The sequence below is a fragment of the Oppia nitens genome, unplaced genomic scaffold (genome assembly GCF_028296485.1).
Source record: "Oppia nitens isolate AA-2021 unplaced genomic scaffold, nextdenovo-longstitch-racon4-pilon3 scaffold10_pilon_pilon_pilon, whole genome shotgun sequence".
Taxonomy (NCBI): domain Eukaryota; kingdom Metazoa; phylum Arthropoda; class Arachnida; order Sarcoptiformes; family Oppiidae; genus Oppia; species Oppia nitens.
In genome coordinates, this window is record NW_026533189.1 from 2,242,714 (window position 1) to 2,253,916 (window position 11,203).

The 11,203-nt window shown below is 26.3% G+C and overlaps 1 protein-coding gene across 1 annotated transcript; it reads left to right on the forward strand.

The window, feature by feature from the left end:
- The first annotated feature begins 3,236 nt into the window (after nucleotides 1–3,236).
- Nucleotides 3,237–8,695, forward strand: LOC128965469 (protein lifeguard 1-like). The gene is made up of 15 exons (XM_054312177.1): nucleotides 3,237–3,329; nucleotides 4,043–4,220; nucleotides 4,284–4,536; nucleotides 4,607–4,660; nucleotides 4,792–4,882; nucleotides 4,973–5,098; nucleotides 5,214–5,351; nucleotides 5,430–5,573; nucleotides 7,201–7,330; nucleotides 7,421–7,691; nucleotides 7,776–7,829; nucleotides 7,923–8,013; nucleotides 8,091–8,216; nucleotides 8,294–8,431; nucleotides 8,506–8,695. The coding sequence occupies exons 2-15, from the start codon at nucleotides 4,112–4,114 to the stop codon at nucleotides 8,656–8,658; spliced, it is 1,878 nt and encodes a 625-aa protein (XP_054168152.1). The 5' UTR covers nucleotides 3,237–3,329; nucleotides 4,043–4,111; the 3' UTR covers nucleotides 8,659–8,695.
- Nucleotides 8,696–11,203: the final 2,508 nt, after the last annotated feature.

The window sequence follows — 11,203 nt, forward strand, 5'->3', positions numbered from 1 at the left end:
TGCTAGTATAATTTTAAGATTTTTAATATAATAATTGTATATAAATTTAAATTATTACGTTATTACAATTATACTGTTTCATATGAGTCATGTTAAATATGTATTATAAATAATGATTTTAGTTGTTAAAAAATACCAGAAACTGTAACAAAATAAAGTTTATTACATATTATATTTAAGTATATCAATGATATATACTAAATATGTCAAATATAAATTAAGAATTAAATAAAAATAATTATGAATATAAATATGACATTTAAAATTTTATTTAGTTATATTATTTTTGAATCGTCTTATATGGTATAATTAATATTTAGTTAAATCCGATAATATAAAAACAATTTTTTACATATTAAATTAAAATGAAATTTTTTTAAATAAGTTTAATTATAAACGATTAATAATTATTAAATTATAATATATTTTATTATTTTAGTCTAATACAAGTAGAATAATTAAAATTAAATTATTATCAATTATAATTATATTAGAAAGTATTATATAAACTTTTTTCTAATTAACTAACAGCATAGTTATATATTTTTAAAAAGTACCATTGAATAAAAATCCATTGCTCTCCACAACATATATATACATACTGTACTAATAGACTATCTATACGTTAGATATACTGTACTGTATATGTATTGCTTATGTAGCATACATTTTAGTATACAATTGTCTCACTCAACTGTTGTTGTACTTCACTCACTGGTATCAAATTAGATTGAGTTGAGGACATGTTTTGTTGATCAATTGACGGTACAATTGGCTGATGATAACTGTTTTCAGTTGATATGTCTTCAGATATATCTAAATCAACGCCTGTCTATTCGTTATCGTTAGTCACTTCCATGGACTCTTGAGTATCGGTTTCATACATATTTTTGTGACCATTTTTCTGTTGATTTGCAATATGTGTCAAAATATTGACATCTAATTTAAAAATAAAATATTAGTTGTTTCGGTTATTTATATATATATATATATTTAAAAATATAAAAAATACTTACGATCAAAATCACATTTATTTGAATACATATTTAATAAACTAAATTATAACTTTCTAACGGTATAAATAATAAAAAAATTTAATATTATTTAATTATTTTTAACGACATAACAACATCATTGATATCCATTGTTTTTCACAACACATATACATACAACACTATACAATCAATCAATCAAACAGACTATCCATACTATTGATATACAGTACAGTATATGCATTGCTTACGTATCATACATTTTAGTACGTACTAAACATTTAAGTACGTACTAAATATTATACATATCAATCAAACAGACTATCCATACTATTGATATACTGTACAGTATATGCATTGGTTATGCAGCATACATTTTAGTACGTACTAAATATTGCTCTCCACAACGCATACATATATACTGTACAAATAGACTACCTATACATTAGATATACTATACAGTATACCAGCATTACTGTTAATATTCTGTATAGTATATGCATAGCTTATATACAGTAAATGGCTTTTAGTTTATGATAAATTCGCCAGGGTCAGCACCTGACGGAGCATAAAATTTTAATAAAAGTTTATTTTCACAACTCAAATGGGAGCTTCTATTCTAATGAACGTGTTGTCTAAGACAACATAAAACTTAATAATTTTAGAATATATTTAAAAAGAATATATAATATTATCTAATATATTAGAAATTTTTAAAAAACGATTGATAACAGATTGTCACTGAAAACTGTCTTCAATTATTGCAAGTTTTAAATTTATTAGTTTTATTATAATAAGGGTTCGGGCAATTTGCCTATATTTATATAATATCCATATTAATCAATTTACAATATAATACTGCATATAATAATTATTGAATTTCATGTATATTATATAAATTGTATAATTTATACAAATAGTGATTAAAATACAAATACAAAGTCAAACGGTTKCTTATTATATGATTTGGATAGATATCGATAACCCGGCGGTCAATATATTTAATCGCAACAAATATGTGTTTCACATATTTTGATGTCTCTATTTATTATACAGTACTGTACTKTATTAATAGGAATAATTTTGATTTWCAAAAAYCATACACACATAGTACACATGTGCACACTGTTTAGATTTTGCTACAGAGTTGCATATTGTTTATTGATAAAGATATGTAGTAACCAGGGTTTTAAAGAAATAAATGCCTGCCTTGGCAATGCCCTAATAGATGCCATAARTGCCTGGCATTTGGGCATCTATTTTATTTGCTTGCCATTTTAAATTGCTAAAAAACAACTGTATTTATAAAAATAATRTAATCTACTGTTTTTAGCGTATTAATTAAATTTACAATTAATTTACTTATTTCCAATGATATCACCWTTTAATTAAAGGTATACAAAATAAAAATACAAACAAATATATTTTTAAACAATGTTTTATAAATAAATATAATATAAAATTAAAATAATAGTTGTCAYTACCTAAAWATAGATRTCCAGGGCATATCAGAGGCAGGACAGGCATTTGGCAAAATTGGTATCTATTGTTTATGCCTGCCATTKTTTAAACCCTGGTAATTATACAGTATACAGTAAATAACACCTGTTTTGAACAGTAGACAAACAATGACAAACATTTTTTTTAAAAAAAGCATGCACGTGCGCACGCAACTATCATAGACAAATGTACATAATATAGTGAATTACAGTAAACTTTCAATAAGAAAAACAAAAATTTATGAAACCTTGACAACACTTTACGGTATTTTTAGTATTATTTTTTGACATTTTTTAGGGGAGAGTCTTAAACAGCGGYGGCGGCGATGATAGAGKAGATGCTATTAATTACAATTATCTGGTCAACAATACGTATGATTTAAAARTGAYCAAGGGCAAAGTTGTAGATAATTTTAAACTTAATAARATTGTAATTAGTCATTTTTTAATTTATTGTGTTAATGGCTAGATAATTGTAGTTGACTATTATTATTTAATTTTTTTAACAATCGACTGTAAATTATCTGGCMAATCATACAATTAATTAAAAAATTACAATCTTATTCAGTTTATGATTATCTACAACTTTGTCCTTGGTCACTTTTTAAATCAAACGTATTATAGACMAGATAATTGTGATTCAATAGCATCGCCGCTATYATCGCTGCCRTCGYTGTTTAAGACTCCGGTTTTTTAGAACTCAATATGTCTATCAATTGATGAAATTTTATTATTGTTTACTACTATTACTAATCAAAATTATTTCGCATTATAACTACGGTATAAATAAATTGATCCTGCTCAATTAAACAACGCGTTTTGATTATTTTAAATAGCTGTAAGTTATTAAATTTTTTTTGTTCGCGCGTGTAATACGTGCTAATATTATACTCAGAAAAAATACATATTTCACACATAGTTTTAAATTATACACCCACATATTGCACGCACACATATATATATTTTAATATTTAACGATTTAGGATTATCAGATTATTAGCTTATATAGTCATTACTAAAAAAAAAGTGTCATAGCATTTTTTTAAAATAAATAAATAAATAACTAATATCATAGTAGTAATATGTTTTAAATTTTATAATATATTATTCATAATACTACTACTATTACTAAAATTTAATTTATAATTTTGAATCGTATATTTTTTTGATAATGATTAAGTTATTTTACTATTTACCCTAAGTTTTATTTTATTGCCAATGATTATTGRAAATTATTTTTGATTGCCACTGATATTTATACAGTATAATTAAAAATTTTAATTATTTTACTATAAGTAAGTAATACCATATTATATAAGTTTATTTATACAATTATATAATTTTGATAATGATTGTTTAATAATGTTGAAAGAATTGGCTAATTATAATTAAACTAAATAAACTACAGTATAGTTGTTTGACAATAATAGTCAAAATTTTATTATAATTAATGTAATTTATTTTTATAAACTATTAATAACTATTATATACGATATACAGTAAGTTTTGAATTTGTATTAATGTGATAATTAACTCGTTTTTCATTAATAGATATTATCTATTAGATAACAACAATAACAAAGAGATAATAATAATAATAAGTGAAAATTACCGAAAAATATGTCTCAGCCATACCCACCATACGGTCAGCCGCCTCCCTATCCTCAAGGTTATGGACAGCCCTACCAACAGGGTTATGGTCAACAAGGTTATGGTGGTCAATATCCGGGTATGTATTTTGTTGTAATTTATCACAATAGTAATTATTAAAGAGGATTGTATCAATCTATAGGTCAACAGCAACCTCCAGCACCTGGCTTTGCAATGCCACCACCACATCAAGGTGCATACGGCTATCAAGACCCAAACGTTGGCTATAACTCGGGATCACACAATGTGACCGTTTCGGCAAATGAAACCGATGTCAACCATTGGGCCGGTTTTACCGATAAGAATATACGGCGAATGTTTGTCCAAAAAGTTTATTCAATACTAAGTATTCAGCTCTTCATAACATTTGGTTTGACGGCTATCGTAGTTCTCACGTAAGGGAGAGAGAGAAAAAAAAACATTTTTGGCCACTTTTTTAAAAACTTTTTAAAACCATTTTTTCAGACCATCCATCAAATCCTGGGTTAGACAAAACACTTGGCTCTATTGGGTCTCTTAGTAAGTATCATTGATATAACCAACTTCTTAGATGTATGAATAGTATCAAACATTTTATGTACCAGTATTTAAATTAATCGATAATAATAATAATAATAATTATTATTTTTATTTTTATCCCATTGAAACAGTGTCGTATTTTTTTCGCTATACATAACCCTCATGTGCTGCAAAGGTCCCCGACGTAACTATCCGACCAACTTTATACTACTGACGCTATTTGTATGTATTATCAGAAAAAAATTGTTTGAAAAAAACACTACTAATTTATTTTTAATAATATATATATATATATATATATTTTATGTCTAGACTATTGCATTGAGTTTTATGGTTGCTATGCTCTGTTCGTTTCACAACTTGACCAGTGTTTTGATTGCCGCCGGCATTACAGCCGTGTGCTGTACAGCCGTAACAGTGTTTTCGTTTTGGACTAAAGTAAGTCTAATGGGGTTGGGGTGGGGTTGGTGTCAGTTGAAAATGATACCACAGAAAATTTATTATTACTGTACTAACTGTCCTATTGATACATCCGTGTTTTTTTGCGGCACAGTTTGATTTTACAAAATTGGGCGGTGCTCTGGCCATTGCCTCGCTCGGCCTATTCATTATGGGCATATGTATGTTGTTTATAAAAGCAAAAATCTTGTTAATCGTTTACGCTGGTATCGGAACTGTATTATTTATGCTGGTATGTAATGAAATTAAATAATCTGAAAAAACTTTCTTTTTTTTAAAATTTTGTTGTTGTTTAACACTTAACCACCAGTTCCTGGCATACGATACTCAGCTGATCACTGGCGGCAAAAAATATGAGTTGAGTCCCGAAGAGTATATAATGGCCTCAATTATGTTATATGTGGACATTGTCTACATATTTTTGATGGTTCTTCAACTGGTCAGCGCCGGCAGGGACTGAGAGTTGGCTATAAAATGTTGTTTTTTTGTGGTCAAAAATCTCAATAATTTAATACAATATAATATTTTTGACATAAATTGCTATTATGTCGATAAAATATATTATTGTGCACTTAATATTATTATTATTATCAGCACAATATAATCTTTTATTTTACCAAGAAAAATATATAAAATATTTTATTATATATTTTTTTATGGAAATTAAATATAATAGCACTACCGTAATTTTTTTTTGTTTGTTTATTAAACTATTGGCAATTATTAATTATTGAGATATTTAAAAAAAAAATAAAGCTAAACATTACAGCTATTTTAAAAATATATGTATTATAATTCCCATAAAATAATTGTTAAAAAATAATTTCAAATTATTTAAATTACAATTAAAAAAAATAATTTTTAGATTACATACCAATTATATTTTAATCAATCTCTAAGTTTAATAAAAAATATAATTTATTGTATTATATTGTATTGATAATCAATACTAGTCTTCTTCACACTAAACAAATTGATGGCACTTTAAGATAATTAAATATTAATTGTAAACAAATGAACAAAAATTATTTAAATGATACATATATTAATATATTTGTATGAAATGAAAATAATTTTTTTAATAAACTGAAATTTAATATTAAAATATTTTAATCATTTATTAAAACATTTTTACTAATTGCACAAAATTTTAGTAATTTAAAATAAATTTATTTAATTTAAATGACTCACCTAAAAAAATCATCAAGTTAGAATATAAATGTAAGTTATAATAAAAGCAAATAAATTAATAGTTAACTTATTTTAAATAAATACCGTTATCTAACAACCAAAATGATTGCTGATATGCTATTATAATAGTTTTTTGCGATAATATAAATATTGTAATATATGGTATATATATAAATATAATAATAAAATTATAAATAAATTTTATGTGTTTGTTTATATAGTTACAGAAAAATTTTATAGCAATCTATAATATAGATTCTATATATTAACAATTTTTTTATTTTATTACATAAACTCTTATATATAGCCTTAAATACTGTATGTATATATATATATATAACTTATATATACTGTATATAGACACCACATAACAACCTATTGATATGATTGTTATTGTTATGTAATGTAAGAGTTTATTGATATCATAAACAATATGAAATTTATTTAGGCGTCATTTTAATTTAAATAATGTAATAATAATAATAATACTCATAGCAATTAAATTTACTGATATCATAAAAGATAAAATTTATTAGTAAAATATTTAACTATATAATATATATTACCATATATATATATATATATATATTGTTACATTTTAGTCTATTTAATCTATAGTTATGATTCATCATGTATTAAATATATAATAGTAATATTGCAATATTTATTTAAGTCGATATGTTATCGTAATTTAAACATTTCAAAAATAACTATATCTACAATACTTTAATACTCAACTATTAACAAATTGCATTTTACAATAAAAAAAATGATATTTAATATGTTGTGTTAAATTGTAAGATTGAAATTAGTAATAGTGTAATAATAATAATTATTAAAAAACAAATTGTCACATAATATTTTTTTTTATTGATTGCTATTAATATTAGTGTATATTTCGCACAAAAATGACTGAAAACCAGCAGTACATGAAAGCGCCAGCGGAGCCACCATTGTTTGTACCATTATCTGGACAACCATTTCAAACACAGCCATTAGTTGAACCATATGGATATACCGGTTAGTTATTCAAATTCATATATGTACACATTTTTATGTATTTTTGATATTTGCCATCAAATAAATTGATTAATTACAATTCAATTTCAGGTCAAGCGGTACCCCCGGCGCCGGGTTTTAATTATACCCAACCACCACAGGCTCCCCCTGTATACACCCAATCCGCACAACAATACCCCGCTGGTGGCGATCCAATGGGTGGTTCATATAATATTGAGGTTACAACCAATGAAACCGATGTCAACCATTGGGCCGGTTTTACCGATAAGAATATTCGGCGAATGTTTGTCCAAAAAGTTTATTCAATACTAAGCTTACAGTTGTTTATAACATTTGGATTGACAGCTATTGTTGTATTAACGTATGTTAATTATAGTGATTTATCTCAATTAAATATTTATAATAATATACGGTATGTTTGGATATAATAACTATTGTTTTACAGACCATCGATCAAACATTGGGTTCAACACAATTTGTGGATTTATATCTTTGCTTAGTATGTGCTATACTTTATAATTAATTATTACACATTTTATTAATATTTATATAAAGTGGATCAAAATTTAATTAATATCTATCCATATGACAGTTGTTTTTTCTTTGTGCTCTACATTACACTAATATGCTGTCCCGGACCCCGACGCACATATCCAACCAATTTTATACTACTGTTTCTATTTGTGAGCGATTAAAATTTATCAATTTAAATGGCTTATTGTTTAGTTATAATTATTTAATATTATATATCTATATGAAGACAATTTCGTTGAGTATAATGGTTGCTATGATCAGCGCCTTTCATGACCTATTCAGTGTGTTGACCGCCGCCGGCATTACCGCCGTGTGCTGTACGGCTGTCTCACTATTTTCGTGTTACACTAAGGTATAGGCAAACTATTTCATGATATTTATTTAAATAATAAATTTATTGTAAATAAAAAAAATTTACGCACCAAATAGTTTGATTTTACACGCTTATGGTGGGTGCTATCTATAGCTTCTCTGGGCCTAATTATTATGGCTATCCTAATGTTAATTATGCGCACAAAGATATTGTTGATTTTGTACGCCGGTATCGGAACCGTTGTATTTATGTTGGTATGTTAAACATGAATTTAGTTATTATTTTTAATATAACACTAATGTTTATGATATGATTGATTAACTACCAGTTCCTGGCCTATGACACCCAAATGATTTTGGGCGGCAAAAAGTATGAACTATCGGCTGAAGAGTATATATTGGGTTCACTATTGCTTTATCTCGATATTGTTAATATATTTTTGTTGATCCTCCGACTGGTTGGTGGTGGGGGTAAAGGCTAATTGTCTTTTATATTCAATTAATATAATAAATGTGGCCATACGTACTGTAATCAGTTTATAAGCTTAATACAGTATATACTGTAGTTTATTATACATTAGACTAATTTAATTAAATTACATTTAGTTTTTTAATGCCATAAATATACTGTCTATCTTGTTATTTACCAAATATACTAATTTATTTTATAACGTTTAATGTAATATTGTATTTATTATACAAAACTTAAATTTAATATTTAAATTATTGAGTATCTATCACATTGATTATTAATATTATTATTATATATATAAAATATGTGTGCTTAATTTATTGTTGTGAAGTTTTATAATTATATTAAAAAACAAAATTATACCTATATTTATAAAAAAATAAAATTGAAACAATTTTTTAAATAAAATTACTGGACGTCTGGTAGGAAACGTCCAAACGATTGATACATAGATTTGTGACAAAACTGGACGGCATAGACTGGTGGCCGCAATAGATGAGCACCGCTACCACTGACCGGTACACTGATGTTCTCATCTATCGGCGCCATAATCTCGACCATCCTATCGGGACTGGGAGGTCGGGGCGGAGTACATAGTCGTTGTCGTTCATACTTATCATTATTAACGGGTATGTCTTCGCTGGGCGTAACGGTAATGACTTTGTTTGCATCAGTGGATGTCAGGTCTAGTGTTTGTTGAAGAGGTTGTTGGCAATGAATTTGTTGACCGTTTTGTTGCGATTTCAGATAAACAATGAATAGTAGCGATGCTATGCACCCGCATATAGATATCAAACTGATGGCCATTAAGACGATGTCCGGTGCGTTCACTATCACTATGTTTTGAGGTATTTCCTCGCTTTGATACTCTCTTTCAGTAAAATTTGACATTTTTTAAAAATAAAAATGTTTTATGTTTTGAACTTATGTGATATTTATTATAAAATTTATATTAAAACACTAGATTTGACAAAAATTTATTATTTTAAATTTGACGACACATTACAACTAATAATATACAGTAAAATATAAGTAATAAAGGTTTATATTTTAAAAACAACTATTTTATCTAAAATAATTAAAATTTATACAAATAGTGCAATAAATTCAAGGTTTAAAATTATTGGTTATTTTTTTGTGAATTTATATGTATTGATTATTTTTTAATTAAATTAATAGATTTATTTGTATTCTAAAATGTATTATTTTTTAATAAAAGTCAATAAATATGTTTGATATCTCATAAAAAATAATATCACAAAAAGTGCATAAAATAATTTGTGTACTATTAATATATAAATATATATTAAAATAATTAAAATTACTTTAAAATAACTGACAATATTTGACAATAATTGACATTGATTAACACATTAGTACTATTATACCTTGTTTTTATAAAGCATTTTCTGCAAGTATTTCTCTCAAAGTAAAGTATAAAATCGTTTTCATTAAGTTATACTTAGCATTACTTTTATAATTATTAATATTTATTAATCATTTAGATTTTGATATTTATATTGACATAAAATATTAATACAAAAATTGCAAATAATATAATAAATACAATATATGTGTAACGCATGTGCTTTACCTCATACTTTGTAAGTATGGTTTTTATTAAGTATTTGAAGTCTACTTTCTCTCAAAGTTTTGTGTTTTTGTTAACTTTAAAAGTCAAGTATAAGTAGTGTTTTTATTAAGAAATTTTGAAAATACTTTGAGAGATTGCTTTATGAAAACAGGGTATTAGGCTATATATCATTTTTTTGTAAACAAATATTTAATAAATTAATAATATGTGATAAATTGGAAAAAATCTACTTAAATACTATAGATATATAAGACAAAAGATTTTAATCTATTTTTAAGCTCTTAATAGTATATTATTTAACAAACACTAACATATAGTTAAGTTTAAGATTAGTTTTTTGAAAACAATTTTAATTCAAAAATTTCGGGAAAATTGGTTCCCGAGGCTCGACTGGTTCCATGAAACGGGATTCATGCGCCTCATAATCATGATTAGGATGTCTGTGTTCAATGTGATGCTCTCCTTGAACGGGTACGGCCTGTACTTGGCCATACTGTCCATTGCGTGCGGCCACCAAAAACTGTCTGATCTGTGATTGTGCCTCCTGGGGATCCATTTCACGGTTCATTGTCATACGGACTTCGCTTACTTGCATGAAATTATTGGGATCTTTGGGATCCCGATAGGTATACGACATTTTAGTGCCCCACGGCGTCCCCTTTGTATTTTCGTTACCCATCAACTCTTTTTTATAGTCAATTCTCGGATCCTTTTTTTATGACATATATTAGATAACAATAAAAATGTATAATAATTTAGATATTTATATAAAATAGTTAACTAAAAACCTGTTTGACTATAGGCTGTGTGTTTGGCTGTGGTCTCGGCTGTTCATTGGGTATATTGAAAGCAAAATCCGAATCGAGATCGTCCCGATCGGCACCACTGGACTCGTAAAAGTCGTTACCGAAACCATCGTTGGTGTCATAGCTCATCTGCGAGTGTTGGAATGGCTCAAAAC